General features: G+C 43.3%; 1 protein-coding gene across 17 annotated transcripts in view; it reads left to right on the top strand.

The window, feature by feature from the left end:
• Window positions 1–17244, top strand: part of SPIN1 (spindlin 1) — a 103108-nt gene that overhangs the window by 76217 nt on the left and 9647 nt on the right. For 15 of the 17 annotated variants that reach the window (XM_075599636.1, XM_075599644.1, XM_075599654.1 and 12 more), the window contains one exon: window positions 13968–14016. In XM_075599636.1, coding sequence (XP_075455751.1) covers window positions 13968–14016 — 49 coding nt within the window. Of the gene's footprint in view, window positions 1–8351; window positions 8823–13967; window positions 14017–17244 lie in introns of those variants that run through there. The other 2 variants (XM_075599620.1, XM_075599626.1) reach the window with 2 other exon arrangements.

Raw genomic sequence — 17244 nt, 5'->3', positions numbered from 1 at the left:
TCTACCGGTAACTTCAGCCCTGAAATCCAGCAAAAAAAATACAGCTTAACCCCGTTATAGCGCGGTCCTCGGGGGCCACCCGCGACCACCGCGTTATAAACGGGGTCGCGGGAAAAAAATGGCCGCCGAAATTTTTTACATTTTTTTTGTGTGGTGGTACAGCGTCCGCCAGAGGGGGAAAGCTGAGAACTCTCCCAGTGTTCCCAGACCTGGTGGGGCAGCGGCAACAGCAAGCAGCACTTACTCGGCATCTGGCAGCTCTTCTCCCTGACTCTGCTTCCTGCTTCCTGCTTCTGCTTCCGTCTTGCGAGAGCAAGCTCCCTTAAAGAGTGTGTGTGTGTGTGTGTGTGTGACTGTGTGTGTGACTGTGTGCTGTGAGTGTATGCAGTGTGCTGTGGCTGTGAGTGTGTGCTGTGCAGTGTGTGTTTTTTTTTTTTTTTTTTTTAAATTCGGGGTCCACACTCATACCGCATTATAGCAGATCGCGCTATAACGGGGTTGAGCTGTAATTGCATTTCTGTCCAAATAACCTACCTAAAACTTGCACAAAAGAAGTTTCACAGTTCTCGGGCAAAGGGTACATGTAAACCGGAAAAGCAGGGGTCACTTTATTTTTCACATGTATAATCCCTGGTCCCTGATTTATGGTGATATGTAGCTACCAGGGACCCCATGGTTTCAGGGGTAACCAGATGGGCTTTAACCTTCACAATGCACTGTCTGGTAACCCCTAAGATGCACCTCTCTCAATGCTATATTGATTTTTTTATCCTTCTGAGTGCATGTACAGATGTGGCACAATACAAGTTCCCCTTTTGCGTCACTTGGAGGACAGCGGCCCAAATGTGGCCGTGATCACAGCCAAGCATGATCATGGCCCAGTGCAGAGGGAATTTCACAGAAGAATTAACATAGCGGCGGTCCCTGGTTCTGAATGGGACTCCCGCTTCATTAATCCAACCAGGCCGCCACCAGTGTAAGGCTTGTTCCCCGCTAGCTGCTGCAGCGCCCGCTATGGTGGGGACAAGCCGCCCCTCAATGGGGCCGGGCCCGCTGCGAGGAGTGGCGGATGGCGGACAGTTTTTCAGGCAGACATGAAAATTGTGAGTAGGGCTAGCGACGGAGCGCTAAGCCATGCCCCTCGGCGGTTCAGCCAATGACGGCGAACCTGCTGGGTGATGTCATGGCCGCGTTGACAGCGGGGCCGTAGCCTAAGGCCTATAGTGTTTGCGGTCGTGCGCGTGTGAATGCGCCGCATGCTTTTCGTGTGTATGCTGAGCTGTGAGCTGTGTGAAGGTACAGGTGTGTGTGTGTGTGTGTGTGTGTGTGTGTGTTGTCTAATTTATTTATTAAATTTAAAAAAAACACTCGTAAAATAAAATATTTATTAACTTCGTGCAGACACACACATACATACGGGTACACACACACACACACACACACACACACACACACACACACACACACACACACACACACACACACACATATACACATGCATACATACAAACATACATTTCAGCACCGGTAGCAGTGCGAAAGGATTATTTTGCCCGTCTTCCCCGCTGTCTGTCGGCTCCCCGCTCCCTGTCGTGCGCGTGTGGCGCCATTATAGAAAGGCTGACTAAATCAGCCAAATACAGTTCTGCGCGCCCAGCACTATAGAATGGGCCTAACACAAGCCGTCTCTGTGTCTCCACGCACAGCTCTTACAGCAGATCACAGTTTTTATTATTTTTTGTAAATAGAATTGAATCAGGACGTTTCCGGAGCTGAACAGCAGTAATTTCAGTTCCGAGGACCCCCTGCTTCTCGAGGTACAGGCCTGTAGAGTTGCTGGTAACTCCTGCAAGTTTAAATGTCCCGGTTATGTGGTCCGTGACGCAGGACATTTTAACTTGCAGGAGATACCAACACGCATGCCTGTACCTCGAGAAGCAGTGGGTCCTCAAACCTGAGAAGCATGTGGTTCAGCTGTAAAAGCTGTGCGGGGAAACACAGAGACTGCTTTTCTCTGATCTCTCTGCGTAGGTCTTAGACTGATGGAAACCCGTTAGGATTAACGCTGGGGAGTCTCATTCAGCAGCTGCGTTAATCCCTTAGGGGCAGCCAGTTTACTGGGTTTTTGGGCGTGGGGAATCTGCGGTGCCAACAGCAGTTTCCTTGCACCCAAAACAAACTTTGATAACACTGCATCTGTATACAGTGTTGAGAAAGTTTGTGAACCACCTTAGGATTTTCACATATTTCAAACCTAAAATGTTGTTCGGTATTAATCGAAGTATAATAATAGATGAAGATATCCTGGTCAAACAAAGACAACAAAAACATGTGTAATGCAAAGATTCTGGATTCAGCCAATAATTTGCACACTCTGAGTCAGTAAACAGTCTTAGAGATGTAATCAAAAAGGGATTTTACTTGGCTTCGGTTATGTTCAGTTACAGCTTAACGGCATACAACAGGAAAAACGCTCCAAACACCCGGGGAAGCCCCAATCAGTCTAGTCTGATCTTGAGAGAGCGAGGGGAGTTCTTGGCCAGGGCACCTGCACGGTCCTTGGAGAAGCTTCTGGCACTATCCCCAGCGTAGGCTCTTTATTATAGTATTTTGTGTTAGGCTTCCTCCAATCAGTGCTAAGCGTTGTAGCAAAATGCATACTTAAACTGATGAGTCACACTTCCTTTGCAGTAAACAACTCTACATATGGTAAACATGTGACAAGAGAGAGTTCTGCTAACTCAAAGCACATGTTATGGCATACTTCAGCTAATAAGTGGTACTTCCCAATACAACATGATATTTTGTAACACTTATTTATCCACAAATGATTCATTATTCAATATCCATGTGTGAAAAGTCTGTGAACCTTTTAGATTCAGTACCTTTTATTTTGTATTTATTAAATGTTTTACTAGGAAATATTACATAGTTACCTCTCGTTTTCAAGTATGTCCTGGGCACAGAGTTATAACAATAGATGGTTACATGAAATGAACAGGGTTATCCAGTCAATTCACAGACATTTCATGGACAGTTAGTTGGAAAATTACAGCAACAATTACTTCAACTAAGCGTTTCCTGTAACTGCTGGTCAGTCTCTCTCACATTGGTTTTGAGGAATTTTGGCTCGTTCCTCTTTACGGAACTGTTTCAACTCTCTGACATTTGAGGGCTTTCTTTCATGGACATTACATTTTCATTACTTTGAATTGTTTGTATTCAAAATGTTCTAATTTCACAATTTTCTTGAGGAAGAAACATGGTGTCTGGAATTAGGTTTGGTGGGAAAGGAGGGGGGGGGAGAGGTGTTGCCCTCCCCTTGGGTTTATACATTTTTACATTATTATAGTATATGTATATTACTGATTTGCGTATGTAAAGCACCCCTACCCCCAGAAATAGTTCATGCGAGCCTAGAAAGAGACTATAAATGTGGTCCACCTATTCTGATGTTCAATGGACAGAAACAGAGGTGTTGGTGCTTTGAAGTGGCTGCAATATTAGATAAACAGCTCACTCACTAAACATTATGTATAGCTAGATAGGCTAAGGACGTGGGTTGGGAAAGTAGTGTGGGAGTGGACATTGTGGCAGTGGTGTAAGCTGAAAGACTGCAGTTGCATACATACAAACCATGTATAATTAATCTGTATGTGTTTAAAATGTTTTAAACCAGAGACAGAACATGAAACACAGACAGAGCTCAGTGCACATCCAGTGAAACCTATACACGGTACAGTGCCTAAATATATATGTATAGATAACTTTTAAATAAAATGGTCTTTTAGTTTAACATTTTGGCCAAAGTGTTGTAAGCCCCTGAGCCACTACACGGCAGACCACATCTCAAGGGTCCCTAACACTAATATAAATTCTTAATAACCTGTGCATTACTAGGAAGAATGATTTATAATAAATCTGTCAAAATTAGTTGCATAGTTCTAAGTCTGATTGAAGCTTTTATTAACCTGTACATTACCAGGAAATAACTCTGGATTAGATTTGTCACAATCATACTGCAAGCAAGCAAGTTCCCCTGAGAGTGGGAGATGCTATGGAGTGAGCTTTTAACCATTTAAATGTGGGAGGGGGTGAGCTTCAACAAGATAGGAAGAGCCACCCTCCAATCAGCTAAGACCAGCTGAACAAGATTTGTAAAACATACAGGACACCTGCAAGCTCATATTGAACCCCCAAAATATTTTGGGGGTTCAATATGAGCTTGCAGGTGTTTATAATGTATTTTAATACAATCTTTGGTAGTATAAAAGTAAAAAAATACATGCCATCCAAAATGACTTGGGGCATCATTGCTTATTTTGAAAATCGGTGCATAACAAATACACAATTGAATATTTATACACGCACAATATAGTGTGCGTGTATAAATCTATCCAATTGAATTGAAATAATTTTATAAAGAAATGCATAATAACCCATAATTGTAGATAACAAGTATTTGAAAATGAAGGATTTTACGATTGTTCTTAAATATTTTTTTGAGCCAGATATTGCTCCTAATAAAACATTTGTATAAACAAAATGTGTCACATTCATATTAGAGTCCAATTTTCCCCATCTATTGGGGCTTGTGAGTTGACATTTGTGTGTGTGTGTGTGTGTGTGTTGCACAAGCAGGCTAGGGAAGCAATTAGTATTGTAGAAGCTAATGATGTGATTGTTACAGCAAATGTTAATGCTGCTGAGGGCAGCAGTGAAGTTGATGACTGTGATGGTGACAGTCCATCACTCTGTGAGCAGCAGGCAGCATTGGCCACCACAACCAGCAGAACATTGTGAAGATAGGATGATTTCAAGCCTGAATAATAATTACGTTCTATTGTCTATATATGCATATATATTCAGCATGTAACTAGTTAAAATAAGGAATATAGTATTAAGTTAGAAATTGTATTGGGGTTGGTAAAACAATACAATAGAGATTTTATTTTAAAGATTAGGAACACAGTTAATCCTATAGTTCGTGACAGTACAATGAAGTTTTGTAAATCTTGCTAAATGAAGACACATTGTCCTAACGTTGAGTGACTAAGGACATTTGGCTGACAGTGAGAAAAACAAAAAAATGCTAATTTAAGACTGATTAAGGAAATTGTATAAAGCTTGTATAGCTCAACCCCGTTATAGCGTGATCCGCTTATAACGCGGATAATAAGAAGATACCTTGCCTGGATAAATGAGACGGGACTGCAGATTCTGTTTATACCAAGAGCCAGATGCTGACTCCTGTAAGGAACCAAAGGGTGTTTTTTAGAGCCGTCACAAACTCCCACAACCTCCAGTCTCTCTGGTTCATTCAGAGAAGATGGATTAGAATGTATTGTGCACAAATGTTCATATTGCATTACTGATTTTTACCCATGGGACTAATAAATAGGTCTTCAGGTAACACAGAAATATGAGCAGTATTTTATACATTGAGTGAAAATACATCTAGAAAAAGTAACCGTCCTAAAATGTCCAGAAGATGCACCAGCCCTTTGGAGGGTGATGGCCCATCCCATTCCAGGCTCTGATTCTAATGTTTTATCAATTCGGAACGCAGAGAAATTTGAGTATAATTGTCTACATTACCGTCATTTGTATTTTAACTGCTACTCTTGGATATCTAGTTCCTCTAAACCACCGGACTTCCTTCATGGTGGTTGCTGACAGTGAATATACTTGTAAGGAATAGAAAACTATGGACAATTATCAACATGTGAGCTGAGAATTGTATCTTTCTCTCCTCTCCCTCTCCTAACTTTATAAAAGTTTGTTGAAGCAAACTCTGGTTGTGAAATTGCATTAGCAATATGGGCGAACCAAACTACTTTTTATTTTATTTTTTTTATTTATTTTTTAGAGGGTATATTTTGCAAAAGTTTGTCCAATGCGTGAAAACGCAATTTTGCAGCAGGTTTGAACTTTGGCAAAGTACGCCAATCTCTCTTCCCGATTTTCCTTCCAAGCCCCATTGGGACCTATGATTAGCCGTCTGGATATTGCTACAGATTTATTGCAGCTTGTATGGGCTTCTATTGTAATCCTTTTTAATTTCATAAAATCTCTTGCGCCAAGTTTTTTTTCTTTTTGTGTGTGATTTTTATATTATGCCTTTTGTCGACTTAAATCCTACACTTAATCAGATATCTCTTTAGTAACCATTTTCCCCCCGAGGGAAACGCTTCTTTCTGGCACGCGTACTAAAAGTATATCTGTGTTTTTTTGCTAGTGTGGCTCTTAGTGCATTGTGTTTTTGCTCTGTCTGTTCAGGCAGGATGTCAGGGGACCAGGGACTTTTGTGGGTGGGCCTGGAGGGAGAGCAATCAGCCAGACACTGGTCTGGTGGTAGCTGCCCCTTTTGGTTACCTTCAAGTTATCATTGGGGGTGACAGCAAATTAGAGTAGGGCCTGTGAGTTTCGGTTATTTTGTTCCCGATTTAGTGCTCCTGCGGGGAGATGTTGGGAAGGGACCGGTTTGTCTGTAGTGCGTTTAACCGTTTACTCACTCTATAATCATATGAGAAGCAGTAAAAATTTAAGTATCTAAATGACGGTATGGTGCAACTTTTTAGGGGAGATGTGTGATGATTTAAATAGCACACAATATTGTAATCAGTAGGAGAATATCTAAAAAATGTTTATCTAATGGCTGCTGCTCCTCCAATACTTATTTCGACAAGTTTCTTTGTCAATGGACTTGAAGCAGTAAAAGGTCTGGAACTTGCCCAGCAAATAATAATCGTGGAACCCATTTCACTTAAGCAGTCAATTTGTAAGGAAATAAACATTTAAAATTGTTTTTAGGAAAATAAATAAAAATAAAGGCAAAATGTACTCTGTAGTTATCTTTCAATCTCCAGATGTTCAACATTACAAGCCGGGCATGTTGGCATAAGAAAGAGTGGCAGTATTCAGTGAATTTTTACGTTAATAGTTTATATAACAAAACATGCATGGACGACAAATAACTGAGGGAGATCCACAAACTTTGTATTAATGTAAATGGCAGTTAACTGGTTTTTATACTGTTATACCTTGTGCCAGAGCTTAGTGTATCTCGGCCAATGTTTCTAATGGAAAACTGACCCTTAAAGCAGCAGTCTGCTCTGCTCAATTTGTATTTATTTTTTTGCTATGAAAGATAAAGTTTGGAATTGGGAGATCCCTGGAGTTGGTTATGGAGGACACTCGGTTCTAATCCTATAGAAAGAGATTTTGTATGTGTAACACCCATATCTCCCCACGCCCGGCAGCAGGGGTAGGGTGTACATGTGTGAACAAAGTCTTGCTCTGCTCCCGATGGGATTAGAGTGTCAGCTCTTTGGTCAGTTTCCTGTGATCTCAGGGTTCCCTCTGGTGGGTTCAGGCCTTGGCTGTAATGGAGGATAGTTGGTGGTTGGAAGAACAGGACAAGAATTAGGGCGCCAGGATCTTTTGCAACTCACAGCTATTTTATTGTCAGACACACACCAATTCCAGGCTTGCACAGGATCAATTGTTCTCATATAGAGCACAATACAGGCATACCCCGCATTAACATACACAATGGGACCGGAGCATGTATGTAAAGCGAAAATGTACTTAAAGTGAAGCACTACCTTTTCCCACTTATCAATGCATGTACTGTACTGCAATCGTTATATACGTCCATAACTAATGTAAATAACGCATTTGTAACAGGCTCTATAGTCTCCCCGCTTGCGCACAGCTTCGGTACAGGTAGGGAGCCGGTATTGCTGTTCAGGACGTGATGACTGGTGCATGCGTGAGCTGCCGTTTGCCTATTGGGCGATATGTACTTACTCGCGAGTGTACTTAAAGTGAGTGTACTTAAAGCGGGGTATGCCTGTACTTCATTAGACAGGTTCCCTGTATAATGCTCTCTTCAGGGCAAGTTCCCTCAGTGCCCCTTCCCAATCAGGTAAGTACTTCTGGGTCCGTATTTGTCTCTAGTCCACCACACATCTTTTGGCTTCCTATCTCCTAGCACACTGACTCACTATCTTCTAGCTCAATAATTCACTCCTAACTCCTCAACTGTCTCTCCCTTAACTGCCTGAACTAATAAATAATAATATTATCCCTTTTTAAGGGATAAAGGGAGCTGTCCCTTTTTAACTGTGCTAACTGTGTCTCTTAACTGTTATAACTGTCATCTCCTTTAACTGTCCTAATCTTAACTGTCTCCCTCAACTGCCTAAAACTGTCATCTCACCGTTTCACTGGTTGCCTAGCAACATGTAACTGCAGCCTCTTAACTGTCCCTATTCAAAACTGCCAGCGCGAGCTCCCTTGCACTAAAAAGGCCTTAACTGCAAATGCAGTCGCCCTATTGGCTAAGCCGCAGCATGTGACATTCCCCTGAGGCTCATGGGACTTGTAGTTCCTGTCTTGAACTTTTCCCTATTAGCCACCATCGTGGGGTCCTACCGCGCTTGCGCGAGTTATGCGCACGCGCAATCAACTACAAAAATGGCGGCGCCCGGCAAAGGGAGCCGCCGAAGCCTCCGGTGACCCGCTCGCCCTGTCTATGGGCCGCAACTGTCGCGCACCTGATTGCTTCCCCCCCTGGCAGCACCTCACCTCTTGCGCATGTGCGAAGCTCCCTAATGGCCGCTGCGCATGCGCGAAGCTCCCTAATGGCCGCCGCGCATGCTATCTGTTCTGCGCATTTACGGCCAATCGTAACATGAACGCCGCGAGTCGTCCTGCGCATGCGCGAGCCCTGCGCGCGTGCGCATGCATAACAAACATGGCGGCGCCCTGCAGAGGGAGCCGCCAGCAAGCCCATCGCCACCTGCACAGCAGCGAAGGTAAGGGGAGGGAAACGGAGGACCGGGAAGCCAGAGTGGGGACCTGGCTATATATGTATATTTGCATTTAAAGCAGGGGTAGACACAAATTGTTTTTAATATTAACTTAAAAGCCACCTAGAATTTTTAGAAGCCGGGACGTGTAGCTGTTCTGGTCTCCTTATTAAAAAAAATTTTTTTTATTGAAACGTGTTCATTCTATGGAGTTATTAACATTTCTCTGACAAGCAGGTCGGCAAGTGAGTGTTGTACCTGGTAGTCTATATATCTGGCAAGTGAGCATAATGCACATATAGCCTGCTGATAGAGAAGGGTAGTCAGTGGCTATAAAGTTTAGACTAAAATCAGACTAAGGAAAAATAATGTCAGTTGACATGTGAGGGGAAATCAAGAATGCTGGAGAAGGAGAGGCGGAGCCAATTGGGGACATCATAGAGAGGGAGAGAAAAATGTAATGGACGCAAAGAATGTTGAAATTCAACCTTCATTTTGACGGGCATTAGTAACTTTGATTTACTGTAACCTGTGCGAGGTCGGACACTTTAGCTAGTTGTATTATATTTTAATGTAACTATGTTGGCAAGTAAATTTAATTAAGGTCTCTAGTATTGTAGCAGAGCCCCCCCTTCCTTACCTCCGGTGAGGGGTAGCTGCTGCTCTGTGCCGCCGGAGCTAGGGGGCCGCCATCTTGGATTTTGCCCATGCGCATAGTAATACATGCTTGGATAGTCAATTAGTTGCGTCGGTCATCTTGAAACGGCTCCGTAAGGGACTAAAAATCCCAGAATCCTCCAGGAGAGGCAGATAGGAGTTTGGCGTGAAAGAGAGCGCGCTTCAGTTCTGAGGGAGCCGGCAGAGAGGACAGATGCGTCCGGGGAGCTAGTAAGCTCCTGGACTAAGCCAGAACTCTGCCCAAAGGCCCCAGTTAAGACCCAATTCCTCCAACCAGCTGAGTGTTGTAGGGAATGCCCTAGATGGGGATTCTCCCTCTTAGAGACAGTCACTGAAGCTACTGCGTCGTCTGACGTACGCCACGCGGCGGCCTGGGACCGGACCACAGGCCACACTATAGACTTTACGGTAGACACTCCTGCTGGAGCTCACCCACGAGGCGGATCATCTGTAAGGCGAGAGGGGATTTTGCAGACCCTGCGTCATGGTATACTGTGGCCCTGCTAACCCGGGATCTCCATATACCCTGGTCGTAGCCAGGAAGGTACCCACCGTGCACCACCACAACACAAGGGGTGGGTGGTGGTAGCGCTACCTCACATTTGAGTGGGCCTGCTTGTGTGGACATCGGGTTACAGGAGCCCAGGGCTCCCTCACTACTTTACTCACTCTTGATGTTGGGTATTGTGTGGGTATTGCACTGGGGCATTGTTACTGTTATTATATGTGCGTGTGTCAGTAAATACAAGTTGTATACCTGTGTGTATTGTTCTTTACTGTATTGGTTCCTGTGAGGGGTAATCCAGCCATCGTTGGAATCCTTCATAGGTGGGGGCACTGTACCGAGAGGAAAAAGCTCAGGTATGTATATTCATCACGTGTGGTTCCCTTAGTCATAGGGAAAGGGGGCTACCGTATTGTTTAAAGATTTCTTAATGTCCTTAAAATACGTATGTATACTTGGCCCAAAAGTACACGGAGGTCACGAGGTGTGTACATAAGTAAAATTGAAAGTTATTGTTTGTGTGTAATACAGTTCCTTGTAAATTTAATTTTCTTATTGAAATTGATTTGCATAATTACGAATAATTTAAGTGGTTTTAATCCAGGTTACAAATTGACATAGCATTGGTTTGCAGTTGAGACATTTGGAACACTACAGGAGAAACTATGTATGTGCTTATTCCCCACTTATTTGCAGGTGGTTAATATTTTTGTGGGAAGAGCGATGAATGGAAAGTCCCTGGAGATAATTGTTTTGTTAAAGGAGGGAGAACATTCTTCTTTGGCAGCTATGGTAGTAGGGGTGTAATGATATGGGCAGGGCAGTGCTACCTAAAGGCAGTGAAGATGAGATGATTTCCAGCTGAACATGAACTCCATATTGTCTGTTTTCACACTAACTGAAGAAGCTAGATACTAGTACCTAAATAGTTAACACAGAATTAGCAGAGATATTGTAATGAAATGCAGTGTTCTGGTTATATAGAAGTAGCAAGGTCATGAATACAAGAGACCATAGAATTTAAGGAGTAGAAATAATGAGGCACAACATCTGTAGACAGGAATGAGGTATAGTGGGGCCCTCTGGTACCTACAAACACAGGGTTACCGAGAGGCTAAAACAAGTGTTTTGTTCTCATTATTATTATTATTATTAGGGAGTTTGTCGGAATTTATTTATAAAAATGTTTTACCAGGAAGTAATACATTGAGTTACCTCTCGTTTTCAAGTATGTCCTGCGCACAGAGTTATAAAAATACATGGTTACATTAAAAGAACAGGGTTATACAGTCAATTCACAGAGATTTCATGGACAGGTCGTGTTGGAAAATTGGGTACAAGGTATAAAGTGCTTGTGAGTTTCAGATTTGAAATAGAGCGGCTTTAACATCAGTAAACGGCTCACACCCTTTGGCTACGCCAAAGGCTGCCCGCCTTTGGGACAACGCACATGTACAATGGAGTGATGGAGATTCAATGCAGTTGTGAATACAAAGTTCTTTGTCTTCTTGGCTGATTACGATTCTAGTGGGTGGGGTTGACGTTCCACAAAGTACACGCAAATGTTAACCCCTAGCACGCTTGTCCTGTAGAAGCAGTAGGGGAGCAGCTCTTGGGGAGCCCCATCAGGGTGTCCACATTTGGGGCAACGGAGATTGGAGTAGTTGAAATTCAATGCAGCTGTGAATACAAAGTTTGCAGTTGATGGTATGAGTAGACATATCACAAGGATGTCTGGAGATAGACATTCATGTAAAAGCAATGTCTGTCTACCTGTAGTTTAAGAGATAACAGTTAAAGATGAAAATATGTTTTCTTGCGGTCTTAATATTTATTGCTTTTGTTGGTCATGAGTAAGTGGCCGCATTGGTAACTAGAAGGTGCAAGTGTTTCATCCTGTGTCTATTGAACTTAGAACTACCAAATAATTTGACAAGACTTATAGATGGCTTCCTATCCGTCTCTGAATAAATGTTGGAAAAATACGTTTATTCGTGGACTTATTGGCTAAGGTAGAGAGAGACCTATTTTCAGGCAGTGATATATTTATTGGTTTAATTTTTGTTTGTGGGGGTGGGGGGAGGGGTTAAATCTGAGACTAGTTATGACTTCCCAATTATTTATTTTAAGTGTCACTGTACTCTAGGTCAGGGGAGCGCAAACTTTTTGTGCTGCGCTCCCCTGTCTCTCTGCCCCCGGCTCTCGCGCCCCCCTACCTACCTTCATTCGCGTCAGATGACGTGCGCAACACAGACGGCTGAATCCCGGTAAGTAAACAGTTGCAGGGGCCTCACGCGATCCCCCGGCATTTAATTTAAATGCCTGGGGGAAGAGCGCGGGGCCTCTGCAACTGCCCGTCCCCCCAGCACAATCTCACGCCCCCCACTTTGCGCACCGCTGCTCTAGGTTGAGCAACACTTTCTAAATTCTTCTTTGTGCAACACATTCTTGGATTATTCTACTTGATGATCATGTCAGAAAGCAAGGAAACGTGTGTGTGTGTGTGTGTGTGTGTGTGTGTGTGTGTGTGTGTGTGTGTGTGTGTGTGTGTGTGTGTGTGTGTGTGTGTGTTTAACTGGGCGTAACAATACATTGAGTTACCTCTTGTTTTCAGTTTGAAAATTAATAAATTAAGGTTTTCTGAGTGATCTTTTTGATTTTATCATAAAGCAATTATTAGTAAAAGGAATTTTATTTAAAAATAAATAATAATCACCGTGGGTAGATCCCATAAGCCACACGAGTAGGGCTTCAGTTATGATATCAATGACTGTTTTAGAATCCTATAAACCTACACTCTTCTTCCACAAGCAAAGTGCTCTTTTTACCTTATCCTGTTGAGTCCTCAGATAAGGCCATGGTAGGTAAACCGGTTAATAGACATACAGGTGGCTTTTTCAGAACCCCCATCTAGGAACTAATGGTGCTTAAATGCTTAAAATTCTTAAATGTACTGGATGGCTAGTTAAGTCCCCCTTAAAAAAAATAAGAAGTAATACCAGTAACTTCCCCAGTAAGTATCTTTGTGGTTCCGCTCTGGAAAGACCCCCAGTTTCAAAACTTTAGCTAGGAGGAATTGCTCATTGATGTAGTGGGGGGAGATGCAGCACCTCTGCGTTCGCCGCTGGAAGAGAAGAGGGAAGTAAATGAGTTCCCCAGTAACATCCCTGCCTCACCTGTGAGAGCCGAGTAGGGAGGAGGAGAGAGCCCAAGGCCTCTGTGCATCGGGCAGCAAAGACGGGAGGGCCCTGCCCTCCTCACTTGCTCTTCTCTGTACAGTGCGCCCCATGTTAAGCACCTTCTGCCTTACTGCCACTCTACGGAAGTGATTGGGGGGGATATCCTGCAGCTTAGAATCCGCTATGTGGCCGAGCAAATACTTACACCGCTACAATATAAAGCTAGCAGATACTTACACCGCTACAATATAAAGCTAGCAGATACTTACACCGCTACAATATAAAGCTAGCAGATACTTACACCGCTACAATATAAAGCTAGCAGATACTTACACCGCTACAATATAAAGTTACTAAAATCTCTTTACTGTGATTTTATTGACGCAGTATTACTATTTAACAGGTATATTGCAGAACCCTATAATGAAGTCACAAACTGTGTTTAATGTTTTGTTTTCGTAATGATATTTATGTTTGCCATGTTATGGTTATAGTTGTGGCTTCCTCTTTCAATCCTTAAAGCAGGAATTCGGCCTAGCGGTTTTTTCTGTTTGTGGATTTTTATTTGCGATCTTTAGCTCCGGGGACGACCCTGACCCTATGATTCCAGCGTGTTGGCAGTGTCTTGCACTCTTTTAGTAAACTCAAAATGGATACCAAAACTCACGCGTCCCGTGGGCCATAGAAACCTGCAGAGTCCTGTAATATATTTTTACTGCACAATGTATTCATTGTTTAAGACATTCAGATGAATATTTGATAAACTAATATGTTCCCGCTTTCTTCCAGCACATGCAGGTGTTTCAGCCAGCATGATGAAGAAAAGGACCTCCCACAAGTAAGTTTACATTACGGTATAGATATGTAGCTAAAGTTCATGCACCATCCAGTCCAGCAGTTGACGGATGTCCGCAAAGTGCACTGCATGCAATTTTATTTTATTATTTTAAATGTTGCCTCTCAGGAAATGCTAAATAATAAAAAATAATGCTAAATAATAAAAAAAAAAACAGCAAATAGCGCACAGCCAGGGAGCCAGGTGAAAATTAAAAGTTTAATTCCATTTATTTCAGTACATGACTGATGACATCATCACCCCCATGGGGACAGAAAACGCACCTCCTACGCGTTACACTGCACACACTCACTGCTCACACTGCACACACTCACTGCTCACACTGCACACACTCACTGCTCACACTGCACACACTCACTGCTCACACTGCACACACTCACTGCTCACACTGCACACAGCACACACTCACTGCAGCTCACACTGCACACAGCTCACACTGCACACAGCTCACACTGCACACACTGCACACACTGCACACACTGCACAGACTGCACAGACTGCTCACACTGCACACACTGCTCACACTGCTCACACTGCTCACACTGCTCACAGCTCACAGCACTCAGATGTCAGCAGCCCACCCCCCCCCTCACATGTCTGCAGCACACCCCCCCCCCCTCAAATGTCAGCAGCCCACCCCACCTCGCCATGGGAAGGCAGCATGAATATAATAGGATTATCTCACTTGTCATGTACAGCCCTGCCTGAGGCATCCCTTTAAACCCTTCTCCTGCCCAAGGGTACCTGCAGCTTACTGCCTGGCCTATTGCTGGTTAACCCTTTCGTTGCTGGATTTAACATCTTTTGTCCTTCAGCCGCCATTTTAACACCACACACACACACATACACACACCTACCTTTTAGATCAGCTCAGCACATCCTCTCTCCCCGGTACTAAGCCCCGCCCCCTGCATGCTCTGACCTCTCCGGCAGCCTGCTATAACTTTAGTACAGCAATTCAACTAGAATATATGTTTAGTGAGAATATTATGCATGTTGTCACTTTGCCTAGGTTCTCTTCCCTCCCACAGCAACTTGTGGCTAAGTAGCTACAACAGTGTGAGTAATACAGCAAAGGACAATGGTTCCATCGGAGGTACTGGCATCACACGTTGGGAGCTTCTGATCTGTTACCAGTAACAGAAGTTAGCATGAAGAAGTAGCTTTGTTGCAAGAACACTGCTTAATAAGCTAGTGAATCTAGTTCTAATGTCATAGTCAGCTATCCCAGTGCCCTTTTGAAAAAGCACTTTCTCTTCCTGTGCCTCAGGCACCGAATTTACATCAGAGCAGAGTCTCATTGTGCCTGCTAAACATCTATGTACAACGCACAATACTTTATTATTAGTATATAAGAAAATCAACATAGGTAAATATAAAATACACACACACACACACACACACACACACACACCCCTACCTTTTAGATCAGCTCAGCACATCCTCTCTCCCCGGTACTAAGCCCCGCCCCCTGCATGCTCTGACCTCTCCGGCAGCCTGCTACCGCAAAACCTGGGGGCTGGGAGGGAGAGGGAGTGGGAGGGGGCTGAGAGGGAGAGGGAGGGTGGACGGATGAATCGCCGCCATTTTTAAAAACTTTTTTTTTATTTATTTAATTAACTGGCGCCCGGCCAGAGTCATCGCGCGCCGCAAAGAGAGGCCAGACCGGACGCATGCGGCCCGCATGTTGTGCAGACCTCTTCCCTCCTCCCTCCCGATCAGGCGCGCGGCTGCCATTTTTTTTTTAAAATTAGCGCGACCCCGTTTCTAACGCGGTGGTCTCGGGGTGGACCCCGAGGACCGCGCTATAACGGGATTTACCTGTATGTATAGGGCAAGAAAATGTAACCTATCTAGTATATTAAAGTTATTTTCCGAATAAACTAAATTTAAACATTCTGTATTAAGTATTTCACATATTCTTTTTCCTCTTTATATTTAAAAAGACGCAAACATATTTGAATTTATCGTGTTACCCAAACATCTTCATTGTAAGTAGACTAAAAAAAATGTTTACCCATCATATGGTAACTGACAATAATTAAGATTATTTAAGGGCATCTACTCAAATAGCTAATTGTACAAATGTAGCCGGCTTCATTGTTCCCTTTGCTGTGTTATTGTCGAATATTTTGTGATACTCTGCACTAGAAATGTGCAAATTTGTCAATATTAGGTTCACCAATTTTGTTTTATTTTTTCAAACAATTTGTCTAAAAATTTCTAGCACACAATTTTTGCAAATTGATCACAGTTGAAGCAAAATTTTGAAATTTTTGTTCAAATGTTGATATTTTCACGCCAACGTCTCAAATTTAACTAGAGCACCTATACTCAAACAGGGAAAGTATTCAAAAGCCATATTGCAAGCTTTGGATTTGATTTTGCAAACTTTTGTTATCTGTACATGCCTTGTTGCTTCGGGGGAGGGGGGAAGGGGGGGGGAAGGAAATGTTTTCATGGTTCATTAACTTGGGGATGAAAAAATGTGCACATTTTTATTCTGCATCAGCACGGCCATTTATCTCTATTCTGCTTCGAATGGGATATGTTGTGTTATCTGGGGATCAGTGTTATGTGAAATGCAGGCAAAAAACCGGGCGCTTACCTTAAGGTATTAGTACAGGGTAGAGAATAAAGTAAAATACTTATCCCAGAACCAATGGATGTAGTCTTTCACAGTGTAATCCGTGGCTTGCGATGAATTCCTCTGCTCGACCCCAGAGAGGGGTATCCAAACCCTCAAGGTATAGGAGAACGAAAAGGAAAAAAGGGGGAGCAAAGGATTAGATGGACCTATATTAACATTACTCAGATGACCTCATAGCATATCTAGCTGTTTAATAAAGGTGGGGTGACGAAATGACAGTATATGGTAATCCAATACTCACACGGCCCTGTGTGAGCACATATGTGTAAGGGTATCTTGTTCCTGGTATCCACTTCTTAGCCCAAATGTTGTTCAGATGGAAGGGGGGGGTTTAGAAAAAATAATAATAATACACTACTTACACGGCCATGTGTAAGCTCAATCCTGGGAGAGAATAATGTGGGGTTGTCTGATGGACCCGTCCGTGGTACTTCCCGTGGCAACGTATAATCAGCTGCTCGCGGGCAAAGTAATTGCTGGCGGTTCCCCTTCCCTCACACGTTCCAATCCTCCCCCCTCCCCGATTCAGGAAACGGGGATGCGTGGGGTAAAATGATAGC

Source organism: Ascaphus truei, chromosome 1 (genome assembly GCF_040206685.1).
Source record: "Ascaphus truei isolate aAscTru1 chromosome 1, aAscTru1.hap1, whole genome shotgun sequence".
Taxonomy (NCBI): domain Eukaryota; kingdom Metazoa; phylum Chordata; class Amphibia; order Anura; family Ascaphidae; genus Ascaphus; species Ascaphus truei.
This window is presented reverse-complemented; position numbering and strand designations above follow the sequence as displayed.